The 23,732-nt window shown below is 42.6% G+C and overlaps 1 protein-coding gene and 1 long non-coding RNA gene across 3 annotated transcripts; both read right to left on the reverse strand.

The window, feature by feature from the left end:
* Positions 1 to 1,202: 1,202 nt before the first annotated feature.
* LOC125090309 (uncharacterized) lies at positions 1,203 to 10,345 on the reverse strand. 2 transcript variants are annotated; one of them, XR_007124289.1, is made up of 4 exons: positions 10,201 to 10,333; positions 7,414 to 7,416; positions 3,707 to 3,710; positions 1,203 to 1,213 (listed from the first exon to the last, which is right to left on the reverse strand). It is a non-coding gene; the product is annotated as an uncharacterized LOC125090309 (long non-coding RNA). The 2 variants fall into 2 exon arrangements; XR_007124290.1 differs by lacking the exon at positions 7,414 to 7,416 and having other exon boundaries at positions 10,201 to 10,345.
* A 7,461-nt stretch (positions 10,346 to 17,806) lies between these two features.
* On the reverse strand, positions 17,807 to 20,905 carry LOC125090281 (polypeptide N-acetylgalactosaminyltransferase 1-like). Its single transcript, XM_047712848.1, is given in 3 exon segments — positions 17,807 to 19,999; positions 20,001 to 20,656; positions 20,659 to 20,905. Coding segments are annotated over 3 exon segments (1,677 nt in total). The 5' UTR covers positions 20,762 to 20,905; the 3' UTR covers positions 17,807 to 19,081.
* Positions 20,906 to 23,732: the final 2,827 nt, after the last annotated feature.

The raw sequence follows: 23,732 nt of genomic DNA on the forward strand, positions 1-23,732 counted from the left end.
GATCTCAGGGTCCTGGGATCGAGCCCCGCATCGGGCTCTCTGCTCAGCAGGGAGCCTGCTTCCTCCTCTCTCTCTGCCTGCCTCTCTGCCTGCTTGTGATCTCTCTCTGTCAAATAAATAAATAAAAAAATCTTTAAAAAAAAAAAAAAAGATATCTTCCGTATTCTGGACCTCCATGGACAAAACACACTGGGTGTAACATAGCTTTAGTTATTCATACACACCGACTAGAGAAAGCTAAATATCCACAGAACAAAACCAAAATTCATCACAAAATTACCTCCGAAATACACTGCAATTAGTGTCGGTAAATAGAATAACCATATTAATATTCATTTTCGAACCGAACTTCAAATGAACCTGGGGGGGATCTAAATTGCTGTTTAACAGTATCAGTGTTCTTTAACTAAAAATAACCTACTACTACATCTAACCCAAGTCTACTTATAGGAAATAAAATAGTAAATTCACTTCATGATTAGACTCAATAATGAAGGGCAAAGACTATAAAATATTACACAATATTTAGAACAAAATTATTTATCTTAAATTCCTTCTAACATCTGTTTCGGACACTATTCTGTATTTGTGTCTGTGGGTTTGAGGAAAGCGATAACGGAGTATATTACAAGGAGCATAAAGGAAGCCCAACTGCCAAGATCTGAATCCTACTTCTGCTAATTACTTGCTATGTGACCTTTGAAAAAAATCAATGAACTTCTCTGTGCTTCGGTTTCCTTATCTACAAGCTGAGACTTAACAATAGTACCCACTTCACAGGGTTACCTTGAAGAATTACATAACTTAACATATTAATATGCTTAGAACAGTGTCTGATATCTAAGAAAACCTAGTAGCTATTACTTAGTATTATTATATTGCTGTTAACTACTATTATACTATTTTGCTTCTTTGCATCACCTTCATTAATAACTATCATACCAGATAGCACACATACAAAACATATACATCACTGCAAAAAGTTCTACTGAACAACACTATCAGACCACAGGACAGTTAGAATGCCTGGTGAGGGTGCCTGGGTGGCTCAGTCCCTTAAGCATCTCCATTTGGCTCAGGTCATGATCCCAGGGTCTTAGGACTGAGTCATGCATCAGGCTCCCTGCTTGGCAGGCAGCCTGCTTCTCCCTCTGCTCCTCCCCCAACCCCCCACTTGTGCACATGCATGCACGTGCGCGCACACGCGTGCTCTCTCTCTCTCTCAAAAATAAACAAAATCTTAAAAAAAGAAAAAGTGCCTGGTAAGATAACGCGTATCATTTTCTTCTCTAATTTTTTAATCGGTTCTTAGAAAAAAAGCATTCTAGACCCAAAGCATTTTTTTTTATTTTTTTTTAAAGATTTTATTTATTTATTTGACAGAGAGAGATCACAAGTAGACGGAGAGGCAGGCAGAGAGAGAGAGAGAGGGAAGCAGGCTTCTTGCTGAGCAGAGAGCCCGATGCGGGACTCGATCCCAGGACCCTGAGATCATGACCTGAGCCGAAGGCAGCGGCTTAACCCACTGAGCCACCCAGGCACCCCCCAAAGCATTTTTTAATCTCTTAACTCTGATGTGTAATGAAGAACTTGAGGTTCAGTCCTATTTAATAAGTCAAAACAGAGTGGGAAAGAAGGGAGTATCTCTGAGGATCTCTTTCTTTCTTTCTTTTTTAAAAATTTTATTTATTTGACAGAGAGCAGAAACAGGGCGAGAGGCAGGCAGAGGAAGACAGAGAAGCAGGCTCCCCACTGAGCAGAGAGCTTGATGTGGGGCTCGATCCCAGGACCCTGAGACCATGACCCAAGCGGAAGGCAGAGGTCCAACCCACTGAGCCACCCGGGGGCCTCTGAGGATCTCTTTCTGAGAGACAACCAAACAAGTGGATATTCGCATTCCCTCTCCACCCTACACATCAAGCTACCCACTAAACTCTCTCTCAGCAAATGGTACCACTCTTAGAAAAGGAATTAACTATTAATCATTTTGCATTAATTATTAACAAATTAAAAAAGCAAATTTGTGACATAGTAATATAAGCTTCTGTAACACAGTAAATAAAAGATCTACAGCTGCATCTAACAATTAGCCTGATTTTAAAGTACAGATTATAATAACTGGTTTTAGGGACATCTGAGACATCTGTAATTTCATATGAAAATACTTATTTCTATTGATAACAAAAGCACAGGCATTATTATTAGCACAATTGTGATTTGCTGCTCACATACAAAATCATCAAAATGCCAAACCTCACTTACAGCTTAATGAAGATAAAGATGTGATATTTTCCAATCTAGGTTCATGAACCCTGGTTTTAAAAAAGATCTGCTTTGGGGGCACCAAGATGGCACAGTCGGTTGGGCCTCCAACCTTTGGTTTCAGCCCAGATCGTGATCTCAGGGTCAGGGTCATGGGATCAAGCCCTACAGACAGCTCCGTACTCAGCACAGAGTCTGCTTGGGATTCTTTCTCTCCCTCTGCCCCTCCTGTTCGTTCTCTCTCTCTCTCAAATTAATAAATAAATCTTTGAAAAATAAAAAATTAAATTAAATTAAAATATTGGGGCACCTGGGTGGCTCAGTGATTTAAGCCACTGACTTCGGCTCAGGTCATGATCTCAGGGTCCTGGGATGGAGTCCCACATCGGGCTCTCTGCTCAGTGGGGAGCCTGCGTCCCTCCCTCTCTCTGCCTGCCTCTCTGTCTACTTGTGATCTCTCTCTGTCAAATAAATAAATTTTAAAAACTTTAAGAAAAAAAAATAAATAAATAAAAATAATAAAAGATTTGCTTTAGGAGATTAGACTTTGGAGACAAAAAACACTGGACTCGAACCTACCACTTTCCAGCTAAGTAATACTGGGAAAAGGTACTTAACCTCTCTACTTCATCTGTGAAATGGGAACATACCAAAGTAAGACTGCTGTGCTATTTAACTACTTTATACTTCTTAACAGAGTATTTGACACATCCTCAATAAACGTATAAACTATTATAATCAGTAACCAAATCTGACAATTACATAGCACACAACCTTGCTATGCATCAGAAACTGAGAGATTTGGTGTGAGCTGATCTGGGATAGATCCAAGCCACTGTTAAATTTTTAAAGCTCCCAGGTGATTCTAATATGCAGCCACTGGTCTACAGACAAAGTTCAAACTCTTCAGTCTGGCACACTAGGAACTCTCATCACTACTTACAGCTCTGTATTTTAATCACTCCTCCATAGGTAACCAATGCTCTGAACACACACTAAACTAATGCTTCATCAACAAGTGGGCTATAGTAGTGCCTCTCAAACGAGATCACAAGGAGGCAGAGAGACAGGCAGAGAGAGAGAGGGAAGCAGGCCCCCTGCTGAGCAGAGAGTCCGATGTGGGGCTCGATCCCGGAACCCTGAGACCATGACCTGAGCTGAAAGCAGAGGCTTAACCCTCTGAGCCACCCAGGGGCCCCAGAACATGCATTTCTTAACGAGCTCCCAGATAATAACAACACTGCTGGTGCATGGACCACACCTGGAGAACCCACTGGTCCACACTAGATCACAACCTGGTTCCTTTATATTCACTTAAAATGGCATTCCTATCTCCACCATACCACTGACTAGCTAACGTTCACTTTTCTTCCAAAATTCACCTTCAGGAAGTATTTGCTCACTTCACAAACCACCTCAAGGCACTTATTATCTACTATAAAACTCCGCTAGAAAAAAAAAAAACGAAAAGAAAAACTACAGAATGGTCTTAGTGGTACAGTAACACTAGCATACACAGACTCTTTCATAAGAATGAGGGGAAAAGGCCTCCTCTAGACAGGTGAATTTTTAAAAAAGTAAAAAGCAAAAGGGGAGTCTGTCAAGCAGAATAAAATCTGGATTTCAGCTGCCACCTACTCTTTTCGCCAGGTACCTTTATGTAGAGCTCCAATTCCACATTCCTAACAGCCCTGGCACAGCATTACCACTAAAACACAACGGAAGAGCACTCAAACCAATCCTGAGTATCAGGAAAGGAGGAGGAGGAAAGAATGAGGAATCGGGTTATCAGGAAAGGACCTGTGGAGAAAGTATCACCTAAGTTCTGAATCATTAATTGCTTTCTCTGTACACAGAGCAACAATGTCTTCATCTATACAGTGTAAGGCTTACTGTAGATTTCAATACATTATGAATGACTCTCCATAAATAAAATTATACAAAAACACTTGCTAATCTACCTCTTTCTCAACAAATAAAGCAGCAAACACACACCCACAGCTGGCACCAAAAGCTATAAATACTATCTAAATATTAACATTTTGGTCTCAATACTTACCAGCTAGGAGAAAGCACAAATTTTTCTAATAACCAATGGGAGATCAAAGGCAAAAGAAGCCTGCTGGAAAATGCACTTGGGATTTTCAAAATTAAAGACTTTCAAATAAAAACCTCTGCATTATCCGATCAGAGCTGATTTCCTGATTATTTCAGTAGGTACAAAAAACTTACAGGAATTTTGGAAACTAGGTCCAAGACACTAAGTTTACAATGAAGAAACTGAGGTCCAGAGACATAATGATTCAAAGACACATAGCTAATTAGTGGTAGAACTATAAAAAACTCAGAGGTCTCTAGCCCTTCACTAGTTTTCTCTCTCCTACCCCATGCTTCCTTTACATTTGTAAAATAAAATACTAAATAGAGCGCTTGGGTAACTCAGTTAAGCGTCTGACTCTTGATCTCACCTCAGGTCTTGATCTAAGGGTCCTAAGTTCAAGCCCCACCTGGGCATGGAGCCTATTAAAAAGTAAAAATACTAAATATCCATAACTTAAAAATGTAGATTAACCAGGGTTTTGTACTCTGTAACCCCATTTTTATGAGAGGAAAAATCAGTCATCTGTCATTTTATCTAGGAACTTACTCAAAGAGGTAACTTTAAACATATATTCTGCTCTTGATAAAATTCATTCCTAGGGACGCCTGGGTGGCTCAGTGGGTTAAAGCCTCTGCCTTCGGCTCAGGCCCTGATCTCAGGGCCCTGGGATCCAGCCCAGCATCGGGCTCTCTGCTCAGCGGGGAGCCTGCTTCCCTCCTCTCTCTGCCTGCTTCTCTGCGTACTTGTGATCTCTGTCAAATAAATAAATAAAATCTTTTAAAAAAATAATAAAATGGCTAAAACAATAGGTATCAAGGAATAATGATAATTACATTATCTCCTATTGCCCTTCTTATTACCTAAAGTTTACTATAATTGTAGTTTTTAATTTCCTCTAAATGCAATAAAATGTTTTCATAGAGGCACTTAAAGTGAGATACCAGGAAATATGGGAAGGAAAGGTTTAAAGACATATAAGGAAACTTGTCACATCGGTTATTGCTCTCCTTCTGTGCTCTGCTCCTACGTATATCCAGATTCTAAAAAGGCAAAAGTAAAAAGACTTCTTTCCCCATGGCAGACCAAATTTGAAGAACCCTCAATGACCCACACCCTATAAATCCCGCTCTCTTTGACTGTGGGGAGACCTGTCAATAGAATGGGATACCATCACTCCAGTGGTTGTATAAGGCAGATAGATTTTGCATATGTATTTAAGGTCCCTAATCAGTGGAATGGCCCAAAAGGGACTTATCCTGGGTGGGTCTGACGGGACCAGATGAGCTTTAAAAAAGGGTCTTACAGGAGAGTTTAAAGGCCAGATGGAGGAAGTCAAGGAGACTGGCTCCTGCTTGTCTGAATACAAGTAACCATAATCATATGGGAACTGCTTGTGTGGACTCGTGGTCAACTAACCAAAAGCTAGCAAAAGGAGGGACTTACAGCCTCAAGGAAATTAACTGTGCCAACAAGTACTGAGCTTGCAAAAACACTCTAAACCTCAGATAAAAACTGTAGCCACAGCTGACATCTTGATGAGATGATCTGGTGAGATGTTTTACATCTCCAGCTACTAAGTCCAGCGACCAAGTACCCAGACTGCTCACCTACACAAACTGTGAGACGGTAACTGGGTGTTGTTTAAGCCGCTAAATTACTTGTACTATGCTATACGTCAAAAGAAAATGAATACACTCCCTCACTACAGGACCAAGCAGCAAAGGAAAAAAGGGGAAGATGAAACAGGACTTCAGCTGTCTCCATTTTGACCTCCATTTTGCCTCAGTCTGTACTTTCTTAATAATTCATTAATTCACCGTAATTAATAATTACGGTGAATTAATTAATAAACAATTAATAATTAAACTCCTCTTTCTGGCTCCTCTCTTAAATCAGGCAAAACACCCTGATGAAGTTCTAGAACCTAGCTCACCTAGGTTCGGTGGGCTGAGGTCCGGAGCCGATGACCAAGAAAGAATTCTTGAGACATCTTTGGTGCAAAATGGTGGTTTATTAATGGGGACAGGACCCGTGGGCACAAAGAGCTGCTGCCCCGGCTTGTGAGGGATGGCAGCTTAAGTACCCTGCGGTTACGGGAAGGTGAGGGAAAGGGAGGTTTCAACGGAGTTTTCCTAGGCTAAAGAGGGCCTACAAGGTGCCAGGAGACCAATGTTGTCTTTTAGCAAGCCATTAACATCAAGAGAGTTGGGAGATTCCTGTCTTGCAGGATTGTGATCTCTGCAAGTTAACTATTTGTTTCTCCTTTATGGCGGTCAGGGGTGCCTGAGGAATGTTACACATATTACCCAGGGGAGCGGGTGGAGACCGGGTGCAAGGTGCCAGCGTTTGCTTTGTCCTCAGTCAGCCTCCTGCTCCCTCATCATTCCCCCCTGAACAATTTTGACCCTTAAATCTTTAAGGTAGTTGAAGGTGGAAGGTCTCATCTTCTGTAACTTCTTCCTGCTGAATAGGGGCGGAGAGCTGTCCCTACCGACTCGGGTCAACATTGATCAGTTGAGGAATGTGTAGGGGACTTGCGAAAGGCGGAGGCAGCTGAATCCAACGCTGACACTGAAGTGTCTCTGTGCGTGGTCAGGATCATCTGTCGTGGTGGAATCATTGCAGCAATGGAGTCTCGGCACCAAGTAGAGAAACACCGAACAAAGCAACATGTTGAGATTAATAAGGCGGTAAGAATGAGAAGCCCGGAAAGGAGATTTTTAATTGTTGGCCAGAGTCCTCCCTCAAACCAGGAATTTAACCATTCACTGAGAGAGAGAGAAGGATCTTGTAGAGCCTTAATCTGGGTATCCGTATCTTTTATTAGTCCTGTCACATTTTTGTGCTTGTCCGGGATGTACACACAACATTCTGCTTTGATAACTGCGATGTGCCACCCTGTGCTGTGTCAGGACATCTAAGGCCTTCCTCTTTCGTAGGTCTGCCTTGTGCATCTGTGAGACTTCGATATTAAGTAAGGAGATCCTATTTAGTGAATCACTGAGTGCCTCTGTAGTGTATTGATTAAGGGCTTTTACATGCCAAATGACATCCTCTAGTCCCACAGATGGAGCAAAAATGGACGTCAAGTGATCATACCATTTACAAGCAGATCGTGTCCATCTTTGCTTTACGTTGGGGAAATTAGCTGGAGTGCTGATGGTTTTAGTAATGCGCCCGTGAATCCAGGCAAATCCTAAAGTACAGCGACCTATATACACCCTGGAGGAAGGCAGGGCCACAGGTTAGTTCCACATATCCAGTGGGCTCCGTTTGGAGCTGACCATCCAATGCCAGGTCGCCTTACCCAATCAGCAGCAAACCAGTCAGTAGCCTGGAGTACTATTATCTGGGAACACATTTCTATTGATAGCCATCCTAGATGTCGTGTGTTATTTGCCCAAGTATCATACGTATGATTTCTTTGTTCCCGGCATTAAACCGCCTTTTGACTGAGCTGTCCAATAGTGGGTGTGAGTCACAAATATGTATCCCAGATTTGATATATGCCATCCTTAGTATAGCGATAAGGAGGGTTTTGTAACTTAGGCCCATATTTGATTGGGGAGTTATGGCTTGACAGCAATCCCCTTGCTTTCCGAATAGCTCCATGGGCATGGAGTATCAGGAAGGCATATTTGGATTCAGTGTTAATGTTTATTTTTAAGGCTTTGGCAATTGCAAAGTGCTAGTGAGCACTATGGCATACCTAGCTTTTCTTATTCTTTTTATGAAAACTATTGCCATCAGTAAACCAACTGTCACTTGTATTTTTAATAGGGGCATCTTAAATCTGGCCAACCAGAGTAAGCAAGATCAATAACCTCCGAATAGTTTTTGCTCTATAGAGAAAGTAGTACAGTGGTCAGCTTCAGGCATACGGGTAACTAGGTTTAAAGTTTGACAAGTTTGAAGTATTAATTCTGGCCGATCTGTAAGTATAGCCCAGTATTTAAGAAGTCGGCCTCCATCATCCATTGTGGCCTTTGGCTTCTAAGACAAATCTGGACCTGAGGTGAAGTCATTACAGTCAGGGACTGTCCCATCGTGAGCTTCGAGGCTCTTTTTACCAGGAGGGCTGTCCTATGCTTCGCTAAAGCATCTGTTTGCAATTACACCTCAACAGAGGTGGCTTCTAGGATAAATATGGGATGAAACCAATAAGAAGCCCTTTGAGTGGTCCAGGCTTAACAATATCCTGATTACAGAGGATCACTGGCAAGTGGGAGAAAACGTGTCAAGAGATAAGGGGAGTCCCCATGCGTCATCCAATCCAATCATAAAGAAAGTGGAGTCATCCATTATCGCCACAAGTCCACAGTTAATCCTATGGAGTGTGGCATGCTGGCTTTTAGGCAGTTTCATTATTCCAGCCACATACAAGGTGATAATTATACAACTGTAGGGGAATCAATCCCATTTTTCCAGTTGGTCAATCATGTGCCATGGGCTTCGGCTAATATCCCCACAAAATAGTAAGATTGACTAAAAAAGCTATTGTGCAACTTCTCTGAAGTTTACCTCAAATTGCTTAGCTTAGGTAAACAAACATTTAAAGACAATCCAATCTAGAATTTAACATCCATAAAGGTGTGTTATTAAAACATAATTTTTCTCTCTAAAATAACCCTCATTTCCAGAGATAGTCAAATCAGGACTAATTATTTGAGAAACAAGTCCAGTTTTAACAAACTTGGCCTATTATTTACATGAGCTCAGCAAGAACAGTGAGTGTGATCATATAGGTCCTTTTAGAATCTGCTTTGCTGGAACTTCTTATAAGGAATCTCTAGGTTGAACTTTTAGTAGCCTCTCCGAGCCAGAAGCCAAGCCACGTACTTGCCATCAGGCATGCCTGCAATACCTGTCCATCTGGGCCAATTCTGTTTCCTGAGGTTCCCAAAGTATCCTGCCAGGAAGTGACATTCTTCACTCACCTGGTGAGGTTGCTGGGAACTCTGAAAGCAAGGCATCAGGCCAACACTCCCAAGGGGCTTTATGGCTCCAGGTTTCATAAAGGCAACCTTAGTTCCTTAAAGCTGTCTGGTCATATCTGAGTCTTTGCATGGCTTTCTCAAATAGGACACTCCAGTCAAAGCCTTGGTAAAATAACCCATGTTTCCAATGGTGTCCTGTTACAGGGAGAACAGATTCTTATTGAACTTATGCAAATGACCGACTGCCATGGAAGAAAGAATACTTACTGAGACCTTCTGATTTTCAGAGGGTTCAGATAGAGAGAAAAGTTGAATGCCTTGATTTGTTTACAAATCAATACTTTTACCTCTCTGTAAATTTCAGATAACTTAAGAAAAAGTATCCCTAGTCTGGAAGAGCAAACATTAAAGAACCAGCAATGTTTAAAATAAGACAAAACAGGGGTGCCTGGGTGGCTCAGTGGGTTAAGGCTTCTGCCTTCGGCTCGGGTCATGATCCCAGGGCCCTGGGATCGAGCCCCGCATCGGGCCCTCTTGCTTAGCGCGGGGCCTGCTTACACCTCTCTCTTTGCCTGCCTCTCTGCCGACCTGGGATCTCTGTCAAATAAATAAATAAAATCTATTAAAAAAATAAGACAAAACATTAAGGGACACAACACTATAATCCTTTAGTTCATTTAGTCCCACGTTACTAAATCTGCGGAATGCAGCTTTACTTCAGTTAGTTTTGGAAATTCTTACCCATTTCAGTTTTACGATTTTCAAGTATATCAAATATCTGTATTTGTCCTGAAAGTCCTTTACATGAATCTCCTTGAAGATAAAACTCATTTTACAAGAGAATTAAAACAATTATAAATGACAAAAACTCAGAATGGATATGGTTAGAGCTGATGAGACATTTAGCTGGCAAGGAAATCAGGTTATTTCTGTGACACATAACATTTCCATAATTACAATATCAAGTGATGATCTCTCAACACATTTAAACTTTAGGAAGTGCATAGAGTCTCTAGAATAGTTATAGCATTTTCCCAAATGTAACCCAAGGTTTATCGTTGGTTTAGCAGTACTTCATGAGTAACTTAGCATACCAAGGAAAAGCCTGAGTTCAAGAGATTTACAACTTAAATCTTGTCAACATTTGCTAAAATCTTACAAAGTTTTAAAGCACATGCCTAAATATAATTAGGGATGTTAAACACCCGATAACACAAAACATAGAAACTGGGTTTTCGGGGCAGGCAGAGAAAAAAGCATTTACATTTTCTTTTTTTTTTTTTTTCTTCTCTCTCTCTCTCTTTTTTTTTTTTTTAAATAAACATATAATATATTTTTATCCCCAGGGGTACAGGTCTGTGAATCGCCAGGTTTACACACTTCACAGCATGCACCTTAGCACATACCCTCCCCAATGTCCATAACCCCACCCCCCACCATTTACATTTTCTTAACAGCAGATCAATTAATTTAAGAAAACTTGATCCTTTTTGAACTGAGAGAATTTCAGTCTTACACCAATGTACCTTTAAAATCCATTCATTTCAATCTTAGTCCATCCTGCCCATAACTAAAATTCCTTTTCTGAAGATTTCCCTTCTAAAACTTCTACTTTCCTTTGCATTCAGATTTTGTCCCAAGCCATTTCCTTTCAAACAACCAGCTCCTTTAGGACAAATTACCTACTTTTCCCTTCAATAAAATGTACTTCCATTCCTTAAATCTTTCTTACATCTCTCCTACTTTCCCACATGCAGAGTTGCTTCCTTTATTTCCATCAGTTTTACAGTTAGCAGAATTTTGTACTCTAAGAAACACCTTAACCTCTAGTGAAGACTAAGTATTAACCGATTGTGAACTGTTACAACAGAATTCTTCAGATGGCAAATTTATGAATCAGTTAAGCGCAAAACAGGTTTACCAACAGACTTAAATACTCTTAGTTTCTTTGCAGTAAGAAGTCAAAAGCACAAACCTACATCCAGTAATTAATGACTTAGCATTTTATCCTGTTTGGTTAAGACCTAGATATCCACAATTTAATTCCATTTGTCATCCAACCAAAATGTTAAAGTTTCAGGTTACCAAAGACTTTGAAAGCTACTTCAGCAATACCCATTAAAACTTTGAGACAGACAATTAACCATTTAGTAATTTCTTTCTTTCTTTTTTTTTTTATTTTAAGATTTTATTTATTTATTTATTTGAAAGACAGAGATCACAAGTCAGCAGAGACACAGGCAGAGGGAGAGGAAGGGAAGCAGGCTCCCTGCTGAGCAGAGAGCCTGATGTGGGGCTGGATCCCAGGACCCTGGGATCATGACCTGAGCTGAGGCAGAGGCTTTAACGCACTGTGCCACCCAGGCGCCCCAGTTTGCTAACAAATTTTAACAAATAGCACGAGCTTATCTGACCTTCAGTAAACTTCGAAGTTTCACATTTACTGTGGATAATTTAAAAGACATGTCTATCTTAATTAAACCAACAAACTGAACTTAGTTCTGATACTGATTTACGTTCCACCTGGGCCCACTCCCCTTTGAATGTTTCCCTGAGACACGAGTGGGAGATCTGGAGTGGGGGGTGTTAGGTCCAGGGGGTGCTCTTCTTGCTTTTTGGCAGTGAAGAGAGAAGGAGCCGTGGTGCAGGAAGCACCGAGGAAGGTCTAGAGGCCAGTTATGCAGGCCGCACCCCAGCTGGTGCAGAAACAGGAGAAGGGGGAGACAGGAACCCAAGTGCTACCAGGAGGCAGAGAACGGATTCCGGGTTTTAGAGCTCATGGGCTCCTACAGAGGAGCACAAGCCTTGTTTTCCCACCAGCAAGCGGGGAGGGGTTAAGCAGTCCACGTCGGGCCAGAGAAGACAGGGAATTTCCCCGAAACAAAGGGAGTTTTGGCGGCTGCTTGGGAATATTCCTTAAGGTCTCCGTCTCGAGTTAGACGAACCCCAGTTGGCTCCAGTTATGGCCATTAACACGGGAAGTGAGTAAAGGAGAAGCCCCACATCTATTAGGAGGAACAGAGAGAAATAAGGTCAGAGTCCCCTTTGCTAGGGATGGCCCAGCAACCTGCGTTTACTAGAAGGCTTATTAACATAATTATCATCCAGTATGTCAAGTTTACTAGCTGACTCATTTGGGCAAACACATTCTGCAAAAGCTCCTTAGTTTGCGGTCCCGGTGCAGAGCAACGAAGGCCTAGGTATGAGCCATGAAGATATCCTAGGTCCATCGCTCTGTTTCCTGCAGAGGAGATCTAACGGATAGATCCCACTGAGGCCAGGCAGTGTTACAGGAGCTCAGTCCTTTTCTAAGTTTTGCCATCCAAATTATTTCGAGTGGGTTAAAAGGCACCCCAAGGTAGAGTCCTTGGGAACTGAAGAAGCCTACTGAGGCCATGCTCCCAGAAAAGTAAACAAGGTCCATTACCAAATCCCCTCCGACGCCTGGGTGGCGTCCCACGCAGGATATGTCAGAGGTGCCCGTGTGTCAAAAGCGACCAGAGGCGTCCCTCAACAAAAATTGCTATTGTGGGGCACCTGGGTGCCTAAGTGGTTAAAGCCTCTGCCTTCGGCTCAGGTCAGGATCCCAGGGTCCTGGGATCGAGTTCCGCATCGGGCTCTCTGCTCAGCCGGGTGCCTGCCTCCTCCTGTCTCTCTCTGCCTGCCTCTCTGCCTACTTGTGATCTGTCTGTCAAATAAATAAATAAATTTAAAAAAAATTGCTATTGTGCTATGGTGAGTGTTGTGAAGTGTGTAAACCTGGCGATTCGCAGACCTGTACCCCTGGGGATAAAAATATATGTTTATAAAGCTGTAAAAAAAAAAAAAAGAAAGGATGAATACCCAAATTTTGTAGCAACATGGACGTGACTGGAAGAGATTATGCCGAGTGAAATAAGTCAAGCAGAGAGAGTCAATTATCATATGGTTTCACTTATTTGTGGAGCATAACAAATAGCATGGAGGACAAGGGGAGATGGAGAGGAGAAGGGAGTTGAGGGAAATTGGAAGGGGAGGTGAACCATGAGAGACTATGGACTCTGAAAAACGATCTGAGAATTTTGAAGGGGTGGGGGGTGGGAGGTTGGGGGCACCAGGTGGTGGGTATTGTAGAGGGCACAGATTGCATGGAGCACTGGGTGTGGTGCAAAAATAATGAATACTGTTATGCTGAAAAAATAAAAAAATTAAAAAAAATTGCTATTGATCACCATCCTGCCTTCCCGGGGAAGGCATTCCTGCCGTTAAAGGCCCTGGAGGGGTGCCGCGTCCCTCCCCTTCCCCATCACATCCTAGGCTGCTGATGGGTGCCTGGTGAATGGACCAAAATACTGTGCCATGCCATGCCATCTTCTGTCCTGAAGACTGCATACTGTTTTGTCATTTTAACCCATGGAAATACTAGAAAAGTTTGGCAAGGGGAAATTACCCAAAAATTTTGTAGCTTTAAGTAGTTACCAGAAGACACTGACAAGAAACAGTAAAGACTGAAATCCATCATGGTCTATGTGACATTCCAACACATGTGGTCCTTACAGCCAACTTCCCCAGGAAACGGTCCCACGGGCTGCGTTTTAATTCAATCGGGTATTGGTTTCAGCCGGCTTTTAGTGGAGGTCCCCGCGGCCAGAAGTGGCTAGACCAGGGATGTGGGGGGGATCACATTAGATCAATCAGGAGGAAACCTTGGGAGTCTTAAGATTGGCAGCCGTCCTGGTGACTTAGGTGGCTGTCCCCGTGCCCAAGAGAGACAACTTTATATAAGGACAGCAATAAAGAGAGGTCATCAAGTTTCTGGGTCTTATTGCCATTCCGGCCAGGGTACTAACTTACAGCCAAAAGGCAGACGCTCTCCTCCCCGTAAGAGTAGCCACGGGCTAGAGGATTACAGCCTGAGCAATTGACATGCAAGTATTCCAATAAGACCATACTCCTTGAAAACCCCCTGAAATGAGACTAAAGGAAAGGGACAGAGAAAGTACTCACCAATTTTGCACCGACGCTCAGAGTCCAAATGGAAAGACTCACAGCCCCATATGATGAAGTTCTAGAACCTAGGTCAGGATCGGTGGGCTGAGGTCCGGAGCCGAAGACCAAGAAAGAATTCTTGAGACATCTCTGGTGCAAAATGGTGCTTTATTAAAGCACGGGGACAGGACCCGTGGGCACAAAGAGCTGCTCCCCTGGGTTGTGAGGGATGGCAGGTTAAGTACCCTGGGGTTGGGGGAAGGTGAGGGAAAGGGAGGTTTCAATGGAGTTTTCCTATGCTAAAGAGTGCGTACAAGGTGCTGGGAATTAAAAAAAAAAATACATAGCCAGGAGACTGAGTCAATCACCCCGCTTAACATCATGATTCCTTGCCGAGTTTCAAAACATGAATCTGTTTTTCTACCTGGAGCTTATTAACTCAAGAAGAGATCATGTCCCCGTGAGGAGGGAACCTGCAACACTATGGGAAATGTACACAGTAATGATTTCCTCAGTATTTCCCCAAAGATTATTCCAAACCATTTGTACCTAAGACCATTTACTCAGACAACTATGCACTGGGAAAATGGGGATATGTAAATATTTCAAGGACTGTGACCACAGAGTCTGAATTGACATTGATACTTAGAGACCCAAAGAATCGTCATGGTCCCCTTCTTAGAGTATGTGCATATTGAGTGGGGGGGGGGTGTCAGGTAATAAATGAAATCCTATCCGAAGTCCAGGTTACAGTAAGCCCACTGGGCTATAGACCCACGTGTGAGTTATTTCTTCTATCCTCAAATACATAATCAGAATATATATACTTCATAGATAATACAAACCCCTCACTGGGTCCTTGGCCTATGAAGTCACAGCTATGAGGAAGGCCAAATGGAAGCCTCTGAAACCTGCCCCAGCCAAGAAACAAATTAAAAAACAACAACAACAACAACAAAAAACACAACAGTATTGCTGGGGCGGGGGGGAATGGTGGAAAATAGAGCTATTCTTAAAGAGCTTAAGGATGCAAAGGTGGTGAATCCCTATCATACCTCCACTGCTCTGGTCCCTGCAAAAACCTTTGGTTCTGGAGAAAGGCACAGGATGTGGTGTCATTGCTAGAACAGAATGACATGGACACAGGAACATGGTATGCAACCTTTAGTCTGACAAGTATGTTCTTTTCCATCTATCTCAGAAAGGAGAATCAGGAATAGTTCTCATTTACATGAAGTGGATAATAGGATACCTTTACATTTCTGCCTTCCACACTTAGTAATAAGATAGTTGTCAAGAACTGGGAAAAGGTCTGAGATTTTACCCCATTCACAATCTAACAAGTCAGTCTGCCCCTTTTATGAACGTTGGCAGAAGACCTGAGACTCCTGGGTCAGAGTCAGAAGATTTTATCGCTCACGGCATAGCAAGCCGCAAATGACTCACGTTTGCATTGGTTTTCCTTGTTCTGCAAGTACCACGAGGAAGATGTGGAGTGACCTAGACCGTGCATGCTGTGGGTTTATATTATGGCCGAGGCACTCCAATCTTTAACAAACAACGTTTCCAAATGTTTCCCGACTGAGACATAATCTTTATTACTCTGGTAAGTAAACAGATCTGTCTTTTGTTCTGAAGAGAGACACTCTCTCCACCTCTATCTTCTAAGGCTGCTCAGTCTACAAGCATCCTTGAGAAGACGGCTCAGAACAAAAGCAGTCTGTGACTGCTTGCAAGAGGTGCAGTAAAGGAAACGATCCATGATAAACCGTCTCCCAACACTGAGCTCTGCAGCGTCGGAAGGTACAGGTCTCCAAAGGGAACACAGCAAGACTTCCCCTGAACTATAAGCTATGGCTGCCCACCTGAGCTCTTTGTGTTCTTTCAATCCAGGAACCAGCAGGCAAAAATAGGAGTCACCATTCTGGCACGAGAAGGTTATACAACAGAGGCATGGAGGAATATGCTTGGCATTCAGGAGACCTAACTGGACACTTCCTGGTGTACCCTTCCCCAATTTTGACCAGAAATGCACAAGTGTGGCAATTTCAGCCCAAAACGGGCATATGACCAGGAGTTCCTCCCCTTCAAGGATGAGGGTCTAGGTCATGTCACCAAGGAAGCCACTGGGACCAGGGAGGGTGATGGCTGAGGGTAAGAGGAATCTAGAATGGACAGAGCAAGACGGAGCAAATGAGTATCAGTTATAACCCTCAGACTAGCTGCAAGACCAGGAATTGTAGTTTCATCAACCTTCTTTTTTAAAAGTTTCCCAAAGAGAAAGGGGCCCACCCTAACAATAATGTTGCTACTTCCAGAACATATATGAAGAAATAGATCTGAACATAAAAAAGGGTAGACTGCAGTGGATACTGACCACAATATGCCACCCATATCTGTCTTGAGTGAAGGATCTGTTACCCTAACTCCTGGGAATGCTATGAGCGGCTTCGGAGATTGCCTCCAGTGCAGAGAGGCTTCTTTCTTCCTGGGATGGCCCATATCCAGGGACGGATCGATACCGGGGTGTAAGAAGGCCTGTCCATCTCAGTCCAATTTGGGAAACTCTGAGAGGCCATTCTAGCACAAGAACTCCCTATGACGTCACCCGAGGCTCACATTTGGCATGCATCCCATTTTATACATCCATCTATCTTTTTATAGAAATTAAAATTATTCTTTGTTTTCAAACAATATGCACTGACATAAAAATATCACAGCATAGTAATAAATGTTGGAAATCAATATAGAGGACTATAGGTACGGTTTGATACCAATTTTGACATTATATGGGGGACTGTTTCTTAACAGCATATGTACAGGGCTATGTGTATATTCACACACACAAACCTATAAATACTCACACAAAGGAAAAGACTGAGAGAAAAGATATCAAAATGTTAACAGTGGGTATTTCTGAATGCTAGAATTGCAGATCCTTCTAAATATCTTTAACACCTTTTCTGACAAAAAAAAGTACAGACACGTACGCGGTTATTAAAGAAAGACTTGCAGAAGAGAAACCACCTCTCTCACATTCCAGATGCCCAGATCCCTCTCCAGAGGAACCATTTTTACAGATTTCTTAGGTCTGACTCCAGAAATACTCTGTACCTATATATCAGCATGGAGGTTTATAATCTCCCTTTTATACTTTCTTATTTCTTATACAGATAAGAGCATACTGTTAACATTGTCCTACATCTTCCTTTTCCCCTAACAACTGGACTTGGGATTATTTATCTCTATATATCTACAGGTGACCCTTGAATACAACACAGGTTTGAACTGTGTGGGTCCACTTACGTGTGGATTTTTTTACAGTTCAGCACTATAAATGTATTTCTCTTTCTTATGATGCTCTTTTTTTTTAATTAAATTAACTCAACTTTTAATTGATTCTGAAGTTATTTTGTGGTATTAAAAATCAGAAAAAAAAATGGATTTAACCTACACGGAAGAAATGCAGGACTAATGTGGAGCAGTAGCTGCAGTTCTTCGGTTAACTCATTAAAACAAGGTCAAACATTTTCAGTCAAATTTTATTTAAAAAAAAAAAAAGGGCAGCAGATCACCATTACAATTCAAGAACCTAATCTAAATATGCACTTGACAATAAAGCACATCTGAGTATGGAGTGAAAAAAGTTTTCCAAAAAAAATCCATCGTATCCTCTCTAAATATCCAAATAATCACTTCTGCAGGCCTTTTGTTGAATGGAATCATAAAGAACTGAAGATTTATTGCTGTGAAAATAAATCTGTAATACAGTAGAATGAATCTTGGGTATTAAGCATAATCAGCTGAATCAAGTGAAGAAGTTCAAGATCTAAGAAGAAATTTGTACGTGAAAGTCTACAAGCCAGCTGACCCAAGAGCAACTGAGAGATCTAACGTGTTCAGTGAGACCAGACATTATGTTAAATCTTCATTCTCTGAAAGCAATTCAAAATTACAATTCCAACAGCCCATAAACCAAATAAAAAATTGAAGAAAGCGATTAAAACTATGTTCAAAGAGACATTTTTTTTTTCAGCTCAATTTCAGCACCCCAAGGGGGAAAAAAAAGCATCCATGACTACCACAGATGAAAATGAATGTCACTGCAATCAGTTATTTTTCCCCACTGAAGTATAAAATCTATATAGAAATTTGATACTATACTATAACAAATTGTACTTCTCATAGTTCTGTTTTAATTTCCTTTAAACCCTGTTTAATATAGTGTCTTCTTAAATCGTAAAAATGTTGTTTTCCAGATTCTGAAACTGGTTCCAGTTCTTTTTCACTTATTTTTATATCAATATTTAATATACTGGTTACCAGGTCTAATCAGAAAAAAAATCTTGGAAATCTCTTCATTAGGATCGCACGTTCAGCAGCAGTTACTGACGTGCAAGCAAACCGTACGAGGGGCAGCTCCGGAAAGCACATTGTGTTGATTGCATCATTGTCTGAATATTCTTTACCATGATTCTTGATGACTCTTAGGACTCTTCCAATCTTGTAAACATCAGTGTGCACAGTCTCGCTACTACGTAGTTTCACGTCCTTTGGACAAGAAGGCTGGTTCACAGCTAGTGAAAAGCGAGAAGAGTCTAAGTTTTAATGGCTGATAACCTTACATCCCCGGAGGAGGAAAGCACTTTTCCTTTTTTGCTACTTAAGAATGTGGCAGAATGTATGCTGAGGTAGCCCAGTCAATCCTTACTTTTTTTTCTTTTTTCTTTTCTTTCTTTCTTTCTTTTTTCCGTTTTCTTTCTTTCTTTCTTTCTTTCTTTCTTTCTTTTTTTTTTTTTTTGTAAATTTGGTCTCAGAATATTTCTGGAAGGGTGACATTTCGAAGAAGCCACTGCTGGGACCGGCTTCCATTGCAGTCTCTTATGCTGGGCACCTGGCTATCCTCTTCTGTGGCTTCATCCAGGCACTGGTTACTGTTCACATGCTGCAGGGTTAATTTCACTGGATCATACTCCCAAAGTTGGTTGCCTTTTAGGTGGTGGCATTTGAGCATTGTGACTGGGCCATTAAGTTTAGAGACATCCAAGCAAAGGTCATCTGTTCTAATTTCTTTGTTGGCAGTAGAAGAGAAAACCTGGTTACCTCCCATACCATGACAGTTAAAAATTCCAACTTTTTCATTCTCTTTTCTGGCCATGTTATCTAGACACAGATTTGTTTCCACATTTCGTATCTCTCCCAAAGAGAAATAGTGACGTGGAATCTGGGAATCAGGATAAATATTCTCTAGGTACCAGGAGAAAGGTTAGCATTGTAGTTTGTGTCTTAAACCAAGTCTTGATGATAGATCTCCATAATCTACCTTTGGAACACCTGGAGAAATTATATAGAAGAAATTCTTGAACTCATCCATCCACACTTCTGCAAGTCGTCTGTTATTTTTATTGATAATCTGTCCTGTGCCTCCTGGAAACGTGTAAGGTGTGGCTTTCCGAAACACGTGTCCAACATGGGAGCAGGTGACGATCTCTAAAGTCCCTCCACATTGCCAGATCCTAAAGGAAATTTCTAGGTTTTCTCCTCCCCAAATATCCATTCCGGCATCGTATGTTCCAATTTCCTGAAAGTAATCTCTGTCTATTGAAAAAAGGCCTCCTGCCATTGTAGGTGTTCTGACAGGAAGAGTCCGAGCACCTTTCCTTCGGTCCATCTCTCTTAGGGGAACTGGATACCAGCGGAAATGAAGCTTCCAGTTGAAGCCACCACAGGTCTATATCAGAGCCTGCCATGTACTCAAAAGTATCATCACTGATCACATCAGCGATAGGACAGACCACTGTTTTCCTGTCATGTTTGATTCTGGCTAAGACAGGCTCCAGCCATCCCACTGTGCATTCACAGTGAGCATCTAAGAAGGTGATCACTTGGCCTTTAGACACAGCAGCTCCTTTTAATCTAGCTCTGATCAAGCCAGATCGTTGTTCCATTCGAATTACATGAACTGGTACTTTTAATTTTTTCACGTAACTCTCCAGAGGTCTTTTTAAAAAGTCTCTTTCACTGGCATCATCTACTAGAACAATTTCTTCTAGCACCTGTCTTGGTGAGCGATTAATGACACTCTGGACAGTTCGCAGAAGTGTGCTCCAAGCCTCGTCGTGGAAAACAATCACCACACTGGTTGTAGGAAGATTATCTGGATACGCCTTTGTTTTACACCCTTCTAACCTGACATCTCGTAAAGATCTGTTGAGTGTCATCATCTCACTCGCCATTAAACTGAACTGATTGATTTTAAACATCTCTTTCATCTTTTCTTGATCCTCTTTAGGAATGATGACTGGTTTCCCCATTTCTCCAGGACCTTCATGAGGCTTTTGTCTTGGCTCTAGAATATCCCCAGCAGGAAGTCCTTGCTCCTTCTTTCATCACATTGGTTGCATTCACTGAAGTAAAGCAGCAGGAACATATCCAAGAGTACCCAAATCAAGGAGGTGGCTAGGACCACCTTGCAATATGCAAATTTTCTCATGGCACTTAGGTCAAATGCAAAATTTTAAAAAATATATATATAAATACACAAAGGTCATGAAAATTATTCTAATCCAGTTTCATCAGAAATCACGTTCATAACCCCAAAGTGGTTTTTCAAATGAATTTATATCCCAAATCCACATGTCCCACATTTCCTCGCTCCGCGAACCGCGGCGGTAGCGGCAACGGCGGCAGCGGCAACGGCGGCGGCGGCGGCGGCGGCGGGAGCTCCTTGGGGCCGGCCCAGGCGGTGGCGGCGCGGTCCCGCGGGCCGCAGCGCTGGGCGCTACTCTCTGGCCGCAGTCCGCTGCGCCGCCTCCTCGGCCACTGCCGGCGGCTGCCCAGGATTTTCTTAATAACAGTTTCTTTAGCTTACCTTATTGTAAGAATACAGTATATAATATATAGAGAATACACACTATGTGTTACGTTCACATGATCAGTCAGGCTTCCAGTTGGCAGCCGGCTATTGATAGTTAAGTTAGGGAGAGTCAAAATTTACATAGGAATTTACTTGCGGGGTAAATAGAATTGCTGGATCAAAAGTTACATGTATTTTAAATGTGTCATTATTTTTAACTGCCCGTCAAGGAGAGAGTACCAATTTATAGCCACAAGCTACAAAAACAAAACAAAACAAAACTGGATAAAAAACTAAAAATGCATGAGATTTCATTTTTCCTAAAAATTGAACCATATGAACTAAAAATACTCAGCCCTACTACTGATTATAAAAATATAAACTTAAGGGGCACCTGGGTGGCTCAACAGGGTGAGCATCTGACTCTTGAGTTTGGCTCAGGTCAAGGTCTCAGGGTTGTGGGATCTGGCCCTACACAGGCTCTGTACTCAGCAGGGACAGATTCTCTTTCTCCCTCTCCTTCTGCCCCTTCCCCATTCTCCCTCTCTCTCAAAATACAAAGAAATCTTTTTCTACCTGCCAGCCGACAATTTAAGAGACTAAGGTGAGTCTGTGAGAACATCTCATTTCCCATGGGTGTGAACAGAAACTGACATAACCTTTTGAGGACCATTTTGTAGAAGCTTCCTCCCTGAATTCCATCTCACTGGGAAATTCAAACACACATGCAAAAATGTTCATCACAGCCTGAATAGCCACCCAAATGATGAACAGAAATATCATCACAGAAGTACAATCACACTGTGGATGCACTTATTTCTGATTCAACAGTGCTACACATGTGGTCAACAGCACCTACAAACTGGAGAAGAAATGAAGTTGGGTCGAAGCCATTTCAGTTCAAAAATACACCACAGATAACCTAAAGTCTTCAGTACTTATGTATGTATGTATTTATTTATTGAATCAAACACCACTAACATCTACTACACGACAGACATGGCTCCAAGTGTTTTATTAATGTTAAATACTATTTCATCTTTACTATCATCTATGAAGTGGGAATATTATCATCCCCATTTCACAGATCAGGAAACTCAGAAGAAGATTGCTTTAGTAACACAGCTCCTAAGTGGCAGCGCTAGGATCAGCTTGGCTCTGGACTCCACGTTTTAAATCACTATCCTTAGTCTCCAAGCACCTACAAAACCTGCAAGTCTTAACACCAAACCTTGGTTTTCCCAACCGTACAATCCCCACCTGGCCTCAATTCCAAGAACATTCCCTCAATTCCCTTAACAGTGCACACTCCTTCCCTACCCTAACTGAAACCAGCCCCCCCACCCCGGCCCATGTTTTGATCTTAGCCCTCTGTTCTCCCGTTAAACATCATTCTCTAAATCACAAACTCTAATGCACGGCAGTCCTTCTATGCACTCAAAGCAAAGGGTAACGACGTATTTCACGGGTAATTATTTGCTTCCTGTGTTGTTCAAACGGGGGTGAGTACCTCAGACACCTCAGTCCTAATTACCATGTGTTCCCAATCACTGAATACTCACCACCCACCCAAAAGGAAGGGCCCACCACAAAGTACACTCTCAACAATTTCTGCTGAACAAACTACACTCCAGCCTCGTGCTTGCCAATATGGGACACACATCTGTGCTCACAACGCTGCCCCCACTACACCCCTGAGAATGTAGACTCCGGGGACTTTCATCCATGAGCTCTGGAAACTACTGGCTCTGTGCACCAATATTACCCGGTCCTGGGCCCGCACTCCCTCCGACCCCCCGGCCATGACTGGCCTGATGTCAGGTGCACAATGGGGATCCTGACAACCCCCAGTGAAATGTAATCTACTCAAGAGGGAGAACCCGAACTTCTTCCCCGTCAATACGACACTTACTCGTTTGACATCGTTCTTCCACCAAAACCTTAGCCCCAAGAAGGCCGACACCCCTTCTGCCTGGTTCGGGCCGCATCCCAGTCTCGCTATGCCCAGGCCCCGCGCACAGCACAGGTAGATAATTAACAGCTCCATAAATGAAGCCCCCGCTCCGGGCTCTTCACGGGTTGGAAACCAGGGGCGCGCGAGGTGACAGCTACCTTTGGGCGAACGACCGTGTTCCTGAGACACAGGCCCGCCTCCCCCCGAGGCCACAACCCCGCGGGGGACACCGGCCCCTGACCCCGCGCCCCAAAGGTACCTCTTGCACATAGAAGCATCTTCACAAGTGCCGCGCACTCCCTCGTCGTCTGTGTCTGTCGAGGCAGAAGAACATGAGGGGAAAGCGGGCGTTCTCAAGCTAGTGGCCATGGGGGTGGAGGTTCCGGGATGCTGTGTCCACCGGGGACATGGAAGCGGAGGGCCACAGACGCGGAGGGAATCGGCCAAACGCCGAGAAGACGGGAGAGATGAGCTGGGTTCCACCGCTCTCATCTGACGCGACTTAATGACGTCACTCACGTCAGATTCCAGAAACCTTTTTGGTCATTGGCGCGTCGATCCAGACGCTTATTGGCCCGGGTTTGTTTGTTTGTTTGTTTTTTTTGTGTGTGTGTTTTTTTTTTTTAACCTCCTCAGCCCTGCTTTCAGGTCACT

This window comes from Lutra lutra, chromosome 18 (genome assembly GCF_902655055.1).
Source record: "Lutra lutra chromosome 18, mLutLut1.2, whole genome shotgun sequence".
Classification (NCBI taxonomy): Eukaryota; Metazoa; Chordata; class Mammalia; order Carnivora; family Mustelidae; genus Lutra; species Lutra lutra.